The sequence below is a fragment of the Drosophila suzukii genome, chromosome 3 (assembly GCF_043229965.1).
Source record: "Drosophila suzukii chromosome 3, CBGP_Dsuzu_IsoJpt1.0, whole genome shotgun sequence".
Classification (NCBI taxonomy): Eukaryota; Metazoa; Arthropoda; class Insecta; order Diptera; family Drosophilidae; genus Drosophila; species Drosophila suzukii.
Genome location: NC_092082.1, coordinates 68,703,872 through 68,723,095, shown reverse-complemented (window position 1 = coordinate 68,723,095; position 19,224 = coordinate 68,703,872). Strand labels below are relative to the sequence as shown.

Genomic DNA, 19,224 nt, shown 5'->3' with positions numbered 1-19,224 from the left:
ATTACAATATTGGCATTTATGGTAATCGTTAAAGTTTGAGGGTTCTTTAAATGAAATATTGATATTATGGTAATCGTTAGAATAATAAGATGTGAATATAATAAGATTTAATATTTTTAGTGTTCTTTAAATGATATACCGAAATAATACAATAGATAATCCTGATTCCTAACATTTGGTTTATCTAGTTTTCAATTTTCAGTTAATTAAAAATTTAATAAATTGGAGAATATTTATTGTATATTATATTACTTATATAAAAAACATTTTTAAAAATGGTTTAAAGTTTAAGTTTAAGTAATTAATTTATGTTATTTTTTAATAGGTGGGAATACATTTTTCTTTAAATTTATATTATACATATGACATATGAATGTCGATATTCCCCACTCTTTACATTGTAGCGCCCTGTGACGCCATCAGCCATCCCTGGTCGGCCGGAACGACCCCCTTTTTCGCCACCTGAGGGGTGAAAGGGGGGTTCCAAGTGGCGCAACAAGCATGCATTTGGGCCAAGCACATTCGGCGCCACAGCAGGCGACTTCCTCAAGATACAGATACAGATGAGTATTTGAGTATCTGAATATCTTGGGTACCTATATCTGGGTATCTCTCGCGCTCGGGCTGCGCATGAGTCGAGCCAACGGTGACGTCACTCGAGAAAAGCGTGCGCGCTCTCAGCTGATTTTGACCGCCTGCTACGCGCACATGGCGATATGGCGGTATCGTGAAAATACAACTCGCATACATTTTCATTCGCTCGCCTGGTTTTCCACAGTGCACAGTGCAGAGGCTGAGCGAGCGGTTGACTCCTGTTTTGTGTATATTTTTGGGTTCAGTTTACGTCGCGGATTGGCAGTAAAAACATCGCAGGACGAAATACGCGATGCCGGGCTCGATGACATTGGCCCCAGGCAGTGCATTCGTTTATTGCCCCAAGACGCAGAGGTCCTCAGCGGCGTTGCCCTAGGATATAGTACTCGCCCTGAAGTTCCCACGCAACTGTTGTCCTGGCAACTGGAAGCTCATAACCAGGACTTGTGGTGGGTCAGGCCTCGAATCGCATCTCCGGGTGAGTCAATTAGTTCACTTTAGCTGGCCTTTATTAGTTTCATAATTAAAGAAGCATTCGGAACTGTCATGCTAAGCTAATTGAGGTTTTTGTGGTTTGCTGCATTGCCCATACGACCCGTGGAATCGCCTTTACAGTGCTAGAAAATATATCCACTAAAATTTATTTATCAGTTAAAGAAAGAAATTTGCATAATAATTTATCCTTATTTAAAATGTAATTTATATCAGTTATAAGCTTATCTGCATAATATTTTAAATACTATTATACACTAAACCAAAACATTTTCATAAGAAAAATCTATAACAAATTCTAACATTTTGGTTAAATTTATAATAATATTTAATTATAGATATTATGGTTTTGGTCTTATAATGATAGTACAGACTTGTAGAATGTATATTATTTGCCTACAACTGTTAAAATAAATTATTTTTATCGTCCAGTAAATGTAATTAGTTAATCTTAAAAAGCAATGACTTGGCTGTCATTCATTCGCTGCAAGAAAGTTGGCAATTATGCTTAGCCTTCCTGTGCAGCTCCCCATCTCCTCATTCCAGATATTGATTTTTAGTGTCGGCGCCGGCAAATACTCGTATTTGAACAGTCCGTCTGTCACCATTGTCCCGCCCAGGAATTGCAGTGCCCTTTGTGCGTTTGCCTGGACGAAGGAGTTTGCCAGGACTTTGGTTCTTTGTGCTGACAGACATTTAAGTCCCCACTAACGGGGCACCATTTATATCAGTGCAAAGTACGCAGCAGAAGTTGTATTCCTTTCAGGGCAATAAGTTCCTTGAACCTCCAGAAAAGAATGCAAAAATAATAATAAAGGAAGGGAAAATTCCGCACGAGTTGGCAAAGACTTTGGCAGCTTTCATGCTAATGAGATTGATAATTTTATTGATTTAATAATTCCGACTAAGTGAATCACTCTTTATAATCCCCATCCGTAATGCTAGGTATTATTTCAATAATAATAATTACTCAGCCGCGTAATGACGTCGATCGCTTATGCTGGCCATTTTAATTATTTACAATTACAATGGATTTGCTAAGCCGCCAGCTGACGAAAGTCCCGTCTGCCTGTAATTACCCTTGTGGCACATCATGACCAATATTCCACCCCATACCATATACCTTCTCGTATTACATGGATCCCCCCTGGTGTCCCCAAGTAAGTGCTAAATAATGCACAGAGAATGCAAAGTGTTTCTAGTTCGGCTCTGTCGTTCCTGTTTGCCCCACTCGGAAGACTCTGTCCTGACATTGAATAATGATGTTGTGAGCTGGCGTTATTAATGCCTTCCGAAGCGTAAATATGAAATTTTTGAATAACATGGGACTATCAAACTAAGCTTGACAACTCACTCAAACCGAGCAGAATTTTAAAAAGGAACAGGATACCAATACCGGCTTGTTAAATCAATGAAGTGTGTGAAAAATTACGCATACGTCATGTGGTACTGGTCAGGGATTTTTGTTCAGGGATCATCAATTTTGATTTATTTTTAAACCGTATGGTGTCCAAAAATGCATTAATCATTAATTTATAAATCTGTTTTCACCTTTCATTTTCACTTATCATCATTGAAACCGCTTTAATCTGCATATTAAGAACAAATTGCGCAAATTACCTATACGCTACGTTCTGAAAACGAACATTTCCGGTGCTCTGCGAAAAAGATTGATATAGGCAGAACGATAAACAGAAATGCGCTAATTTAATTTGGCTTTTTGACTTACACTCTTACAATGTATGCATGCCACTTTTTCTTTTCTTTAAAAACGAAACTTTTGTTTACCAAAAAAATAGCAAAGGCATCAATTTGCACCACCATAAGAAATTGTTCGGTTATCATAATACAGAAGCCCTGGAAAAACAACAAGTGAGTAATGAACGCAATTTCCTTTCAACTTCGAGCATAATGGGTGGAAATCAAAGAACTGCTGAGTCATAGAAATTTTCGGCCTTTGTATGCACTTTCCAAACTTTGCGTTCATGAAAATTCATATATGTATATTTGTATATATCACTATGGCACACGCGATTTGCGTGCTTATAAATTAAGGCAACGTCTGTCTCTGTGTATTTTGCTGTCCTTGAGCAGTCCTATAAATAGATCGGGCCCCCTGAAGACCCCCCAAAGACAACGTCCGCACCGATGTCAAGTTCCGAGTTCCATTTACACGCCAGGAGACCCTCAATCGAAGGAACCTACTCATCCCCTTGCTGCATTTTTCAAGTGCTGGCCATTTTGTTAGCACAGTTGTAAATCGTATTAGATGGTAATTTTCACTTCTTGTTTAGATGATTTACGATGCCTCGGATCTTACAGCAAGGAGTTGATTTCATTACCGTGGTGAAAGCTTATCGGGTTTCGTTTTGGGATAAACAAACCCAATCTGCGTCATTCGATTCCTAATTAGTTCATTTTGCCCCGCATTTGCATTTAAATTAGCGATCGCATAAATCCAAGCTGAAAAACAAAAAAACCCACCATAACCACGGCTAATTGTACAAAATCACAATAACATTCAATGGAATTATTTACCTAATGATGGAAAATATTTCATTAATTGATTTTAAAAAACAAAATATGATGAGTTACATTAAATCCACAGCTGGTAACAAAGAACATGAACAAAAATGGCAAAGTAACCATTTGAGAATATTCATATTCTTTATATAAAAACAAATAGAATAATTAATCGCCTTGTCAACAAACTTCAAACATATACCATTTAAAAGATAGAAAAATGACAAACAAAGTGACAATTAATCCCCTTCAATTTACTGTATATAATTAAGACAATTGCCTTGGCAATATGACTATTTTTATGCTTTTCTATTTTTAGTTGATTTGTTTCCCCATAACTTAACATCAGAAAAGTCAATTAACCGCTATGTGAATTCCATAAATATCATATAAGGCCTAAAAAAAACAAACATAGAGTTGTCAATTATCGGTATGAAGCCCAGAAATCTTATTTAATGCAAAAAAAATACTCAAATTATATTATTGTTGTTTGTTTACCATTTTTGGGCTATCAATTTACGCCATAGATAAAAAACCTAATTGATGTTACGGAATAGGTGTTATCAATATGGATTGATTTCTGAAGTGAAAGTTGAATGGGTTGACGGAAAAAAATTATATTTTCTTATTTATAAGATTCCCAATTTAGATTTCTGTATTAATTTAAATTGCAATAACATGTTATTGGCCAAGTTGAACTGTCGCACTTGTTTAATAAACCCAATGTGTCATGCATAATAATTGCATTTGTTGCATAGGGTCTTGAGCAAATGGAATGAGGCGATTCGATTGCCGGGCAAGGTCATCTGAGTATCGAATCGTGGCCCATTATCACCCTTCTTTGCTATCTAATCTATCTCATTAACCCTTCTACAAAGTAGACCTAAATGATCTAAATGCATCCCGAATGCAAATATAGAGTACAAGACTAATTTTAATTCTATAATAAATTCCGAGAGTCAGCAAATGAGTAAGCAGATTCTTCAAACGCTGCCAAGAACCGAGAAATCTCTCGAAAATAATGTATTTTTGCTTAGCCAAAACTTAATGTGAAGGTCGCCCGCGGAGATGCAATCGTGCCACGATTAAAGATTTGATTAGAAAATTAATGAATACTTTTAGAAAATAAAAAATACAAAATATATTAAAAAAAAATATTGTTATAGAATTTAAACTGACAACTTCAAGAATTTTACAAGTATCACCTGTTAGAATTGTATCAAAAGTAGTAGTAGTAGTAGTCATTATTCAAAACTTTATTTACTATTTCTTTTACCGACGTTTCTAAGAAGCGTGAGTTCCCCTGAATATTCTTGGAATAAAGATAATAAAATCGTGATTCGTTCGCACCTCCAATACTTGGCAGTCGTTTTCGTTTTGAGCATTTATCAGAATATTCCCCTTCGGCCGAGTGGCGGTGAATGCTCTCAAACAAATCGGAGACGCATAATAAAAGCAAACAAAACAAATGAAATAATTAAATTTGGGCATTTGTAAAGAGTGTATACGACTGATGACGTCACTGGTTTGGGGCCAGACGCTGGCAAAACAAACTAAAAATCAAGCGCAAATCGAACCGGTTCCGTTTGGTTAAATCGAAATACATATAATAAATAATTGTTAACAAAGAACTGCAATAATCAGATTCATTTTTGTTGTTTGTACCGATTTTGCATGCAGTTCATGCTGAACAGCTCTCTCTTTTTGATTTTTTTTACGGGTAGGGTAGTATGGGGCTTGGAAAACTTTTTGATTCTCATTCCGATTTGATTATGTTTTCTTTGATTTCTTTTGTATTTACCTGCCCTCAGGTTAATGCGCTGTAACGCATCGAACAGAACACGCATTTTGAGGGTGTTGCAAGATTTTCGATCCCCGATCTGCATTATAAGGATGAAGAAATGCGTAGTTTGCTTATCTTAAAGGGGGTTGATATCTGCAAGATCTAACAATCGTCTTACAATTGACCATCCCTAAAGAAGATTTTACTAGGGGAATGCACCCTGTTAAAACAGGAAGACAGCATTGAACAGCTGAGGAGCAACAAAGGAAAAGAAAAGAAAGGAGAGAGCGATAGAGAGAACATTACAACAAAACTTAAATTCTAGTTATACCTCTCTTTTACAAATATAAAGGGGTATGATAGACGTGATTTTTCCTTTTATAGACTACTTTATTAAAATATATTTTGCAACTTATGATTTACCAATTTTTTAGATTATTATTTTATTAGATACTATTAAAAATTAAGACTACTTTATTAAAATATATTTTGCAAGTTATGATTTACCAATTTTTTAGATTATTATTTTATTAGATACTATTAAAAATTAAGTTTGGGATCGGAAATAATCAGCAGTATTCAGTGGCGGATCCATAATTTTGTTGTGGGGGGCATATTAATAATATTTATTGAGTAGATTTCCAAAAATTCGGAATAAAATACGTATTACATATACTTTTTAGACCGGGTTGGGGGGATCTATCCCCTATATGGTATTATTTTTATTATGGTATTATTGTTATAACATTTTTGAAGGACCATATGTAGTAGTGGGTGTTTTTAAATCTAAAATTTATTCTTTATTAACAAGCTGAGCTTCCTTACAGATACAAATTTTTGTAACACTTTGGAATTTAAGTAATTATACAATAAAATGTTTTAAAAATAAAGAGTTTTCCTATACATAGGTATAAATTATTATGAATTATTATTAAGCTGATCCATTTACAGGGCATCTGATAGTCGAGCCACCACAGACTATCCTCGTACTTGCTGTAGTTTTTCTTTGCCAAAGTCATGGCCGATATTTTGAATACCTGACGAGCATTGAACAGTCGCACGACGGCGCTCGCTCAGGAACGGAACCCAGAAACCGCATCCGCGGAATTTTCGAACTGCAAGTGCTAACGGCAAATCGCCCACTGGCCCACTGTGTAGTAGACAATCCGCCATCCGAAAGTTCGGGGTTGGAGCCGTCAGCTCTACATAGTTGCTCCGTAAATTCTCAATCAGACGGTTTTCAGTGAATCGGGTGCCAAAGTGCAGTCTTATGCGCGAGTGTGAATGGGCAAGGGAAAACAATTAATTGACGGCAATTGAAGTGCAGTTGGCGATCGGGAAAGGCGGCATGCAGAGAGTTTCTCACAGGCGAGTGGAAAGTTTTGCATTCGATCTATTTATTGTCGCTCGGTCGCCAAGTGTCGGCCCATATAAATAGCAATTAACGAATTTATGCAATCGTCTTCGGTCAGTTGTATGATTTCATGCACACAGCCATATAGACCATAAATATGTTTATGCGCACGTGTATGAAACTGTGCCCCCTTTAAAAATAGACCGAGTGAATGCAAACCGTTTGGTTTTCTATTTATTTCCCATTTCCCAGTGCCAGTGCCAGTGCCTCCCCCCGAACCGGTTTCAATTTAGCATTTCTGGATCGCGACCAAGACACACGTTCTTTTGGCCTTGGCCAATATACGTAATATTGTGGCTCCGACTGGGTTCTAAAGTGGCGAACTGGTACTTCTGGGAAATGCGAGTGGGCGGAGAGGGATAAACACGAACGCCTCTGAATGCCAATGGGATTTTCTCTGTGGGAAGCACAGGGTTATTTCGTGTCCTTGTTATCCCATCTCATATTTGCAAGGCCGTGTGGGAGTTAAATACTAAAATGAGGCAAGGGGCAACGGAGTATGTCGATGTGCATCTAAGGAATTAAACTTAATTTGCATATCCGCAAGTTCTTTAAATACCAGCGCAAACAAAAATGTACAAAAGAAAGTTCAGATAAAGTGCACATTTTATTTAGCTTAATCTCAAATTAAATTGACTCAACAGTGATTAAAGGTGACAAAAGATAAGAGGGAGCAGTTTTTTTTATAAAGATATACCCAAAAGAGATACCAAGATATTCGTTTCGGTGTTTATTTGTTCTTGCTGTTGATCGTTTTGAAAAAAGTATCATAAATGAAAAACATCAAAACAAAGAACTCAATGTATATGATTATAATGGATGAAGGTGTTGATGAAATAAGATTAAAGTAAATATTTTTTTCTTTATTTTCTATTTTATCAAGTGTTCAGAGCCCCAAATTACGTTAATAAGACTAATTTTTTTTTAGATTCTTGAAATTCGTAATATTTTAAAGTGCCTTTTCACATCATAGACTCGAGATTTCCCCGGGAAGTGCACTCTATATTTCAGAGTGCTGTTAAAGTGGTTGGGGAGCAATTACACCTGAGCTGCAGCTACAGTGAGGGAGAGGAAGTGAACCGATCGACGGAGAACCATTATCTCTGGCCAACCAGTTGGATCTGGTATTCGTACGATAATCTTGATTGCATTCGTGGAAGCAATCTCCTTAGTGCAGCGGATCGCATAACGTGTTTTGATTTTCGCAGTCTGTAACTGGTTTCCCAAAGAGACCCTCTCGAATGACATTTGACCGATGCCGAACTTAAGCAGCTAGTTATGTCGATTTTTATCTGATTTCTACCCTATGATTGATGCTCGAGGTTCGGCACAAACTCGTTTGCCCGATACATTTCTATTTAATTAAACCATTGGGTATGCGCATATATATGCTCCGCATAAATTAAAGAACAAACAAAAAAATTATAGCAAAAGCTAAGTCACGTTTTTGACTCATTTATATCTGCTGTGGCTGTACGTGTGTTTGCTATGAGCGAATGATAAACAAATATAGCATTCGAAGTTAATTTTAATTTTATATGCCGCAGACGTCGTTGCCAAGCTCGTTTGAATTTTGGTTTATTTTTAATTCATTTTTTTTCGTTCAGCTCGTCTTTTTTTGATTGAGGGTCAAAAAATCTCTCTGTTTATAGTTTTGCACTATTTTTTTATGTGTCTGGTGCGGCGAAAGACTGGCCCAACGTGTTTCGCGATCGAAAGTCTGTTATTCAGCTCGATCATAAAATGTTAATGCGTAGTCTGGGCTGGCGGGCTAGTGTGGGTGTGGATCGGGGATTGGGGATCGGTATGGGGGATCTGGGATCGGGGGTCTGTTGTCTATAGCTATCAGCTGTAGCGACGATTGCCGCCAAACTGCCAAAGGTAAACCTTTGTGCTGCCTTTTGTGGCGACCGTGCAAACCGATTCATTCCGGTTCGGAAAAGCTCCCTGTCCCCAGAAACCCTCCGATCAATTTGTATTGTCCCCGGCCAGCGCTTCCCCCACTTGGCAATGGAATATTCCCAACACTTATGCTGGTACCGCATTCGGCCAGCATATATCTCATATGTATGGGGACGGGGATGCCATGACATCATTTGCATAGCCCCTCTCGGCTGACTTCGATACAATTGCCTAGCATTTCTCGGTGAGTCGGCACTTTCGTTCATCGATTTGTTTATGCAATAATTGATTGTTGTGTTTATGTTTGGCCACTCAATTGAATGGCTTTTTTCGATTGTGATCTTTTTTTGGAGAACTTTTTTTAAGAAAGTGTCATTTTTTGGGTGGGTCAAAAAACTCAAGTTGGCCATTATTTAATGAAATTTTATAGGTTGGTCGCGGAGCAAAATTTCCATTGTGAATGGAATATTTAATGACAAAATGACCCATATTTTATCTGAGTTTTTACATTGACATCTTACTTTTTAATGAATTAAATGAAATCTTTTTAGACTTCTTTAACTTTAAAATAGATTTTTTTTGTGTTGAAGGACGACTTTGAAAACTCATAAAAATGATTATAATAAGTATTGCCAGTCATTGCTCTGCATATTTTTTGTTTAATTATGGAAATAAAAAGGAAGTAAAATCTTTCAAAGTACTATAAATTCTAATATGAAAAACCATTACAAAATGTCAATGACATTAGTAGAACTTTGTTGATAAGATTGTGGTTTGTTAATGACTTTACAAGTAGCATCAAGGTTTTCCTCTGACTTTTTTACGCTTTCATGCCCTGCCGTCACGTTCTAAGTATAGCATTTCATGTTGTTTGCGAAGAATGTTGGGTATCATTTGAGCTTTATCTTCTAACTATAAAGCCAAATGAGCGCTGGAGATATATGGAGTACTGAGAAAAGCCACAAATTTCGGTATTTTAAAGGGGGGCTGGATTAACGACACTTGTTGCTGGCTACTGAAGTGGCTTTTGGGGTAATGGTAGTTTTTAGATGGAAGGGTTGGGGAAATGGAATTTCGTTGGCTCAGGGAGAAAAACTGCTGACGCCATTTGTCGAGCATACGCCGCATAGCCCCACGGCTGATTGTACGAGTCGCGAATGCGAATTCGGATGGGAGCGAAAAAGTGCTCGAGCTGAGCCCGTGCTCATAATTGGTTACAACTGACACAAACCAGTCCAGATCGGATGGCCAACTCGGCGACTCAAAAGTGAGTCAAACGTATGGAGAGAGAGTGAGCTTTATCAGCTGGGAGAACTTGCTCTCGATGGCGAGTCCTCTTATCAATCGGATCTAGGGGGTTTTTCTCGTAGCCCTTTTTCGGATGGCCACGCTTTTTGGAACTTTCGGACAAAGTGTTCCGGTTTGTGGCTTCAACACATATAATATCTTATCTGGGCTTTAAAAGGCGTTGGCATTACTCAGAGCCATCTATTTTACTATAACTTAAATGCGATTCTGCGACGTAGTTCTGACATATAAAGATATTGCCCTGCTTCACATTTATTTTCCCCCCATTTATCGTCCCGCATTTGAGTAAATCCCATCTGGCAATCTTCCCCTAATTGTAAGGCGTTTGTCACTCGCTTTGTTTTTTGTCGCCAAGCGCTCTAATTGATGCCAAGAGTTTTGTATATCTATTTATGTGGATATTCATGGAATAGTAATTGCTGCTTGTCCGGCAAACAAAAGACGTTTGGTCATAAAAGCCTAATCAGCGGCAAACAAAAGCAAACATTCGAATCAATTGAAGGTTCATAGAAGGGAAATTCGATATAGGGGGTATAGTGTTTTCAAACTGAAGTTAACGAACTTGAATGGGTAGATACACAGTGAAAGGGGTGTGGAAGATAGGTATATAAAGATAAAACGTTATAAACAGCTAAACAGATAAGTGATAATATTATTGGATAAAACATTACTCAATGCAGCATATTAAGATATGTAAATCATCCAAATTTCTTTCTGTGTAAAGCAAATAGCAAATATTTCATTTGATGAAATAAAGATCTAGAGGGGAATGTACCAATTTCTTTCTGTGTGCCATGGGGAAGTACGAGTGAAAGGGATAAAGTGCATTCTTTATTTGAGAAAAGAGAGAGAGGGCAAAAGCGTAGTAGAAAGAGAGGGGGCCAAGAACACTCATTTTCTGCTGCAGCTTACAGCTGGCAGCGGAACTTTGTGGCACGCGAAAGCATTTAAAACCGACAACACTCGGTGAACTTGAAGTCAAAACGAATCCAATTGTCACGCGAGCAGCAGCAAAAGATCGCGAGCGAGAGGCCAACAGCTGATCGCTGAGTGTGGGAGCGAGTGCGAGTGAGAGGGAAAGTCGCTCAGGATCAGCGGAAGAAGAAGAAAAAGCAGATCGACTCGTCGCGAAATGTAAAATTCATAACAAATCGCCTAATTAGTAAGTTCAATCCCTGATGGCTATTATTATAAAATCCATTTTCGAAACATTTCGCAAGTGTATGTGAAAAAAAACAGAGGCAATAACAATTTATGGAGAAGGAGATTTTCAGTTTAGCGTGCTAAAAAAAAACTATAAAGAAAAACCACAAAATTCGAACGGTTCAAGGACCCAAACAGAAGGAAATGAATAGTGAAAATAAGAAGTGTATACCTTGTTGATATTAGGTAACTATTATTTCACATTAGATCTGTGTACCCTCGATAATACGAATTAATAAGATCTGTTAGTGCTCCATTTTTATGTTTGTTTTGTAAAACCGTTAAAGGGTGCTACATTTTTCAGAAAAGAAAGTGATCAGAATACATTTCTTAACAATCCCAGAGCCAGACACCAAAATCTTCTTTGTTTGTTTTGTTATGAAGCGGCTAAAAAAAACATTCAAGTGTAAATACAGCCCAAGTTAAATTCCTTTTAACACAACACCTTTGCATAAGCATAATCTAGGTGTTGTTAATATTGGTCCAACAAATTAATACAGTCCCGAAGATGATGGTCGTAATTCTCGCCCCTGAGGTGTTAGCGCCTTTGATTTGATATTCGCTTTTTTGCGCATTTTGTATTGTTTGTTTTTCAAGTAGGTGCTAAAGTTAGACGGAGAGTGTAAGAGGATCTGCCGAGCAGCATATAAACGCGGCTTAGTCATTAAATTCAGTGAAAATCCCCATTTGATAGTCGGATAACAGGGCGTATGCGCGATGAGTAATGCTATCTATGAACCCGATACGAGAGTTCTTCAAAAAAGGGCCTTTGGAGCCCTGCACTTTCTTTGTTCCTTTGTTGACAGCCGCCGCACAAAGGAAAACGCAATGAAAATGCAAATATTTGCCAGATTCATGTGTATTTTCCGGCTCTTGTGAAAGATCACCCATCTGGCAAGTACAGTTGGCCAAGATCGAAATATGCGACCAGCACGTTTTTTTTGTTTTGGCCCGGGGGAAAGTGCGATAAGATCGAGCCGTCATTCGCGATATGGCATTGAGTTTTTCGGCTACGCACCTCGATTTTATGGCCACTAACTTGTTAGCACATGGAAGTCGGCTACTTGAGTGGTACAACGTCTGAAATTGGGCATTATCTAATCGGTGGTTGGTGGGCTGTACGCCTTGTACTCGCCTTACCCACTTGATTGGGTTTTAATTGCATTAGAGCACTAGCCGTGAGCTTTGATTTGTGATTAGTGTTGCCAACAAATTGATATTTATTTATGGCCTACTGCTCACTCTACTTTAGCTACCAATAAGCCTCGAGTGTGTAATAAATTGTCGTCTACTAATTGCCGAAGAATGTTGATTAATCACATTGCGTTTTCTATTAGGTTGTTGCACTTTTTTTGAATGTCTTAATTTAGTTTAGAAAAGCAAAGTTCGAGTGTTTGTACGCTATCATATCTTGTCACATAGTGACAGGCGCAGCAAGTATTTTTTGGTTAGCTTGGACATTGCTAATCTTTACTAAAATATGTGTTCTATATGTGCCCTCGCAAAAGCTTAAAGAGAACAACATCTTTGTGGTTTTGACTCCTCTTAAAACCTCAAAATAACAAATGTATATATAGATACAGCGAAAAGAAAGCGACCCCAAAAGCGCGTATAATCAATACCTATTACAAAATCCCAGTCAATGCGATAAATAATTAGCAGATAACTCGTAATGGAGTGAATCAGCCCAGAATTTCCCCCGCAGATTGATATAAAATTGCTCAATGCGACTCAGGCGAAAAGATAAAGTCTACAAAACCAATAGTGGCATTTGTTTATAGGGCAGGCTAATCAAGAAGGGGAGTTTGTCTTGGGAATTAGCAGGGCAATTTCCTCAGCATGCGCCACAAAATCCGATCACAAGGGTGGAGTATGGGGATGTGAATCAAATGAAATCGTAACGAATCCAATCAAGTATACGCCGTGTGGCCGATCGTAAAAGAGCGAAAATCGAAAATCGCTAAGCCCGAGCTTGGCCTGTTCGATTTTTGTTTGTTTTTCACAGGTTTTGGACTTAATTATGACCCGTTTTCTGGTCCGCCTGTTGAATTCGATTTGCCGCCGCCGCTGCCGTCGACGCGTTGCTGAGCGAACAGAACAGCTGTTTGGCGTTTTTAATAAACAATCGTCGGCGTTTCGCAGCTCAGTTTGTGAGGAGCGTTCGGCGGATACACATCGCAACCATCGCTCTTGGCCAGCTCGTCCCAACGGGCCTTAACGGTTCCGCAGAAGCGCACTAACAAATCCAAAAAATATCATCTAAAATTTATTCAAATCAAGTCAGTCGAGCGTGCGCGTTTTCTTTTGTGATTATCCCAACCGTACAAACAAACATCTAAATTCTCCTTTAAATCTCGGTCTGCGCAAATATTTGTGTCTTTTATTGGCCGCGGCGTGTGCTTTCTGTGACAGAGCCATTGAACTTTGAAATATAGAAAATATTTGGAAAGACATAAACAATAATATACTTATATCCCCATACTAATTGGCTGTCGGGAAATTTTGTTTGCGGTGCGTCGCAGAAAAACTCTTGTTTCTACGCTGCAAGAATTGTTTAAAATTATTCTTTTGTTTCGCCTGATCTGCTTTGTCGGTTGGTTCGTAAACAAATTTGTGGCTGAATTTTCCATTTCCACAAAGATTATTACAAGAGGTAAATACAATTTAATTTTCAAAGTGTTTGGTTTCGATTTTGTAAATCACTTCAAAAGCCATTAAAAAATATGTTGGGTATGCCTTCAAAGTTACAACACTCTACAGATCTAGTGTATATGGTGTAATCAGAAGGAACCTTGGATCCGTTCTACAAAACTCTATAAAAAGTGGTTCTTGGCGTGGAAAACCAAAAGGAAAACCAGTTGCAATCACCCGAAATATGCATGAAGCGCTCCGCAAATTATTCATTTATTTCGCCAAGATGTAAATCATTAACACGCTGTTGTCGAGTGCCAACTCCAAGAGCAAAAACTATTCGGAGAAATCCAGCAAGCGATCCGAGGTCTACATATATCGTCAACAGCACGTGTTCGGTGTTCGGGGGCTCCAATTGAAAGTCGATTCTAGTACTTGACAACAGTCTCCGAGTGGAATTATGGCCCTGGCATTAGTCAGGCCTCCCTCTAATTTTTTGCTTTTTGGGTTTTATCTAAATGAACGCCTATATAAATATTTTGTCAGCGATAAGTCCATGTAACAGGCTGTGGAACCCGCTCTGGTGACCTTAGTTTTGGCTCGTGCAACACGCCGAACGATGTTTGGGCAAAGTCTGATGGCAGTTATCTTCGGTCTACGGATTAGGGAACAGTAGTCAACGGCTTATCTGTGCTGGCGAATAATGTTCAATATGGTCAGCTCCGGGTGGAAATGTTGTTTTTCAATTGGTTTTCTCGCTAAATTCCCGCCCAACGTGCTAAACGGGTCTAATTATTTGCTTATTACAATTATTTTAAGCGAATTAGCAGGGAAATGTAAACGGGGTTTTGATGACAGAACGTGGGTAGACATAGCAAGCTCACAAAATTAGAGTCTTACAAAATATCTGATCTTGATAAGAAGCTGTTTCGCAATCTTATTATAAGTAGATTTCGAAAAAATATATATTTAGTTACAATTATGCGGTGGCGCAATACATTTTTCCTATTAGTTCGAATTTTGTCCATTTACTTTGGATAGCCTTACCAGTTTATGAGTTTAAAAAAACAATTTCAGTTCTGTTTAAAAATAGTATATATGTTGATGGAAAAGTGCTTCTCGAAATACTTTAAAATATAAAAAAGGAAAACAAATGGTTTATCCTCCATTCTACTTCACTGTATTTTGTGTGTGATAGCATGTGAAAATATTTATTTAATTTCTTTGTTGTCAGTTTATTATGATATACGGGCCAAAAACATAATAATCTTATCTAGATGAAAAAGAATTGTGTATATTCTGTGCAATGTTCATTGACCCAATTTAACGATCCAAACACGCTCTTCATTTCAGACCAAGCCAAAGCAACAAATGTGACAACTAACATTAAATTGTGATACAACACATGTGAACTCCGCTGCAAATTGGGCTCGCCTTCTCTCCCCCAACAAAAAGTCAGCTTTTGAAGAACCAAGTCACAACCATCTATAGTACAAACACACTATCCAAACCGCACTTAACTCACTTAGCTCCAATTAAACTCATTTCAACATGGATTTCGATCAGATTCTGGCCAAATGTGGCGACTTCAATCGCTACCAGTTCATGATACTCGCCCTCTTCGGGTTTATAAATATCATCGTATCGATGGTGAGTTATATTTTATTTCCTAGCCTTATAATTATTATTATTTAATGTTTTATTTTTGTATTTCAGCATTACTTTACGCAAACAGTCATTAGTTTTGTGCCAGATCATTGGTGCTACCATGATAAGCTAGTGAATATGACCTATAAAGAGATCGGAGATATCTATGCTAAGTTCGAGAAGCCCTCGTGCACCCGACTGGATGACATTTTTGGCCCTAATAATGTCACCGTCAGCAGCAAGCCGTGCGAAAGGTGGATCTATAATTATGATTTTGGCTACAGAAGCATGAACACAGAGGTAAGTCTGGTTTTTATAAGCGATAGAACTGGTATCAAACATGTTCTAACTGTTGATAATTATATTTAATTCAGCTCAACTGGGTCTGTGACTCGGCGTACAAGGCACGTATTGGCCAGTCCCTGTTCTTTATTGGCTCCGTGGTGGGCACTCTCTTCTACGGCCTGCTGTCCGATAAGATTGGCCGAGTTCCCGCCCTAATCTTGTCCAACTTCTGCGGTTTTGCCGGGGATTTCTCCACCATATTCACCAAAAGCGTGGCCACCTTCACCCTTTGCCGTTTCATTTCCGGTTTGGCCGCCGATACTAACTTCTACCTGATGTACATTATAGGTAAGTTAAAAATAGAAAGTTAAGGTGTATTTGTTGGCATTTATTTTCAAGTACCATTTATTTTCGATAAAAAAAATCGAATTTGAAATGAATTTGAGCATATAAGCCTAGCAATAAACCATTAAGGCACTCACAAGCGTGTAAAATGGTTTATTTCCTATCTATTAACTATCCGAATAGGAATATTAAAGAACTATTTTATTTGAACTAGTATATTTTACTTGAATTTTAAAGTGCATTTCGAGTATGTTTATCTTAATTTCCTATCTTCTATTACTTTCTCCCGAATAGTGCTCGAATATATTCGCCCCAGCATGAGAACCCTGGGTCTCAACATGGCCGTGGGCCTATTCTACTGCTTGGGCCTGGTATTCACTCCCTGGCTGGCAGTTTTGGTGGGCCACTGGCAGATCTACCTGGCCTGCACATCGCTGCCCATCCTGCTGGTGGTTCTGTACTACTTCGTGGTGCAGGAGAGCGCCCAGTGGCTGGTGACCCGGAATGACATCGACGGGGCCATCATAAGGCTGAAGCGGGTGGCCAAGTTCAACGGCTGCCGGGTGACCCAGGCGGACTTCGACGAGTTCCGGCGCCATTGCCAGATGACCCGCGAAATGCAGGGCGGCGATGACAAGAAACAGGCCACCCTGCTGGATATGTTCAGAACGCCACGCATGCGCAAGAATACACTCATTCTGTTCTTTAAGAGGTGAGTTCGATTAGTGTTTATTGTAAACATTAGGTGATAATTGGATTAGTAAGATGTTTATATAATCCAGTATGTCCACTTTTATGACTCAAACTTCACTAACTCGAAGTCGAACTAGTTTTATAGGCCATAGATCTTTTAAATATAATTGAAAATCTTCCTAGCTCTTCGTTTTTAATGGCAAATGACTCTTTAAGTTATGCATTTTTTATTGTACAAGAAAATCAATTAAATTATCATGTTCTTAATTTTAATCATCCTTTATTTCTACCCACAGCATGGTGATCACCCTGTGCTACGATGCCGTCTCCCGAAACGTGGAGGGCATGGGCATTTCGCCCTTCATCATGTTCTCGCTGAGTGCCCTGGCAGTGCTGCCCTCGAGTATCCTGCTGGTCCTGCTGCAGGATCGCATTGGCAGGAAGGGCATGGCCTCGGGATCCCTGCTGGTGGGTGGCCTCTTCACAGCCGCCGCCGGCATCGCGATCGCCTATCAGCAGCACAGCCACAATGCCATTCTGCTGGCCTGCCTGACGATCGCCGCCCGTTTCGGAGTGGCCATCTCCTACGAGTCGGGATCCCAGTACGCCACCGAGCTGATCCCCACCTGCGTGCGGGGCCAGGGCGTGGCTGCAGTCCACGTGGCCGGGTTTGCGGCCTCCTTCCTGGCGCCCTACATCCTCTGGCTGGGCACCTTCTTCAAGGCGGCGCCCTCGATCATCCTGGGCGTCCTGTTCTTCGCGGGCTCCTTTGTCTGCCTGCTGCTGCCAGAGACGCTAAACAGGTTAGTATATGACTTTAAAGCATAATAGCATCAAAAAAATTTGCTTAGTCAGACTAAAGAATAACAATTTAAGTAATTTATTAGTATTTATAAAGCAAGATTTCTGTTAGTTCAAATAAAACACTTAACACTCGACAAAAAATTATACCAAGAATGATTGATGATTCGAATCGAATACATAATTGTATTTTCTAATCAATTAATAAAGATTTTAAGCTTAAGAGCGATTGCTGCCTTCATAAATCTACTTTCTAATCAGCAGATTATATCGTCTAGTGCTTTCATTAAACAATATACAAGTCATTATAAATGGCTTGATTAATTGTGAGTTCAGTGAAATGAATGTATAATTTATTATAATTTGATTTGTTTTATTAAAGCCTTTGATGTTATTTCAGTTGATTGCCCCTCGCTAATAAGAGTATCATGCATTTTTTTTGCAAAACAAATGTGTAATTGATGACTTGCTTAAATATATATTAATTAAATTTTTGTGATATGAAATGAATTTGCAGTTTAAAGGAATATGCTATTTAGCTATAAGTTAAGGAAATCATTTTACTAATATGTTGTGCTGTTTTTCAGGAGCCTGCCCACGACCATCGAGGAGGGCGAGGTGTTCGGCAAGGGCGAGCGCATGTTCGACTTCCCGTGCCTGCACAACCGGCACGATGACGAGGAGTCCGATTCCGAGCTGGAGAAGTACAAGCGGAAGCACTCCCTGATCGACGCCAAGCAGATGCAGATGGAGTCCTGCTCGAACGGGAAGCGCAAGCAGTCCCTGATCGACGCCGATCGCGAGGAGCAGGCCCTGAAGGACGCCAAGCACTGAGGGGCGACGTCCCGCCCTCAGTAGTTCGTAGTTTAGCTAACCAATTTTCGCCTAGACCTTAAGACCTTAAGACCCCCAGGCCCCTGAGAGATCCAGGCCAAGATCCGATCCTAACTCCATTCGATGGCCAGTTGGGTGCCGGCAAAGTGTGTGCTCAGTATGCGGTAGCCTTTTCTTATATGTATAGAGTGTACCCTTACAAATTTATATATATGTATACTTACTTACCTACTCTAGCTGGTAATGACCTAGGGCGTAGCTGTACATTTAACTCGATCCAAAATTACCTTTTTCCAAAACGCTGATTGTGCATAAGAATGGAATCGTATAGTTAACACTTAAGCGGCACAAAATCACTTAACTAAACCCAATTGAATACTTATCGTAAGAGTTTTTCATACCTACTTGTACATAAGTGCGATACTACTTAGGCCAGTAACTGAATGTTCTATTTTGGATTTTGATCTTTAAGCAAATGAGAACCATTAAGCAAACTGATAATAATTATTTAAAGTTAGAAGACAAAATATAAAATATACAAATCGAAAAAAATTGTATTTTAAAGTTGTTAGGGTTTTTTGCGGTGGCTCAAAATATTTTTAAGCTAAGATATTCAATTGAATTTTTTTTATTCTTTATGTTTACGAATATATTTTGGGTTAAATGGGTAAATGTGAATATATGTTAAAAATGTTGCAATTCTCTAACATCAAGCTCATGTCAAAGTTTACAAAATTTCACGTTGGATAGCTTGTCGCTTCAAAATTTG

At 38.8% G+C, this 19,224-nt stretch overlaps 1 protein-coding gene across 4 annotated transcripts; it reads left to right on the top strand.

Annotated features, from left to right (window-relative positions):
* The first annotated feature begins 807 nt into the window (after window positions 1–807).
* LOC108014201 (organic cation transporter protein) lies at window positions 808–19,012 on the top strand. 4 transcript variants are annotated; one of them, XM_070995561.1, is made up of 7 exons: window positions 808–1,072; window positions 15,204–15,500; window positions 15,567–15,797; window positions 15,872–16,130; window positions 16,422–16,839; window positions 17,117–17,623; window positions 18,209–19,012. In XM_070995561.1, exons 2-7 carry the CDS (start codon window positions 15,402–15,404, stop codon window positions 18,453–18,455), a joined length of 1,761 nt encoding a protein of 586 aa, XP_070851662.1. In that variant the 5' UTR covers window positions 808–1,072; window positions 15,204–15,401; the 3' UTR covers window positions 18,456–19,012. The 4 variants fall into 4 exon arrangements, with proteins under 4 accessions (XP_070851662.1, XP_065722824.2, XP_016935727.3 ...); XM_065866752.2 differs by lacking the exon at window positions 808–1,072 and adding an exon at window positions 6,616–6,760; XM_017080238.4 differs by lacking the exon at window positions 808–1,072 and adding an exon at window positions 11,018–11,178.
* The last annotated feature ends 212 nt before the right edge of the window (window positions 19,013–19,224 follow it).

What these genes read in the sequence shown, in the direction of transcription:
- LOC108014201 (XM_070995561.1), top strand. Translation starts at nt 15,402, where the DNA reads ATGGATTTCGATCAGATTCTGGCCAAATGTGGCGACTTCAATCGCTAC. An exon ending in TAAATATCATCGTATCGATG is followed by an intron (nt 15,501 to 15,566) that starts GTGAGTTATATT and finishes TTTGTATTTCAG; the next exon opens with CATTACTTTACGCAAACAGT. An exon ending in CTGCCAGAGACGCTAAACAG is followed by an intron (nt 17,624 to 18,208) that starts GTTAGTATATGA and finishes GCTGTTTTTCAG; the next exon opens with GAGCCTGCCCACGACCATCG.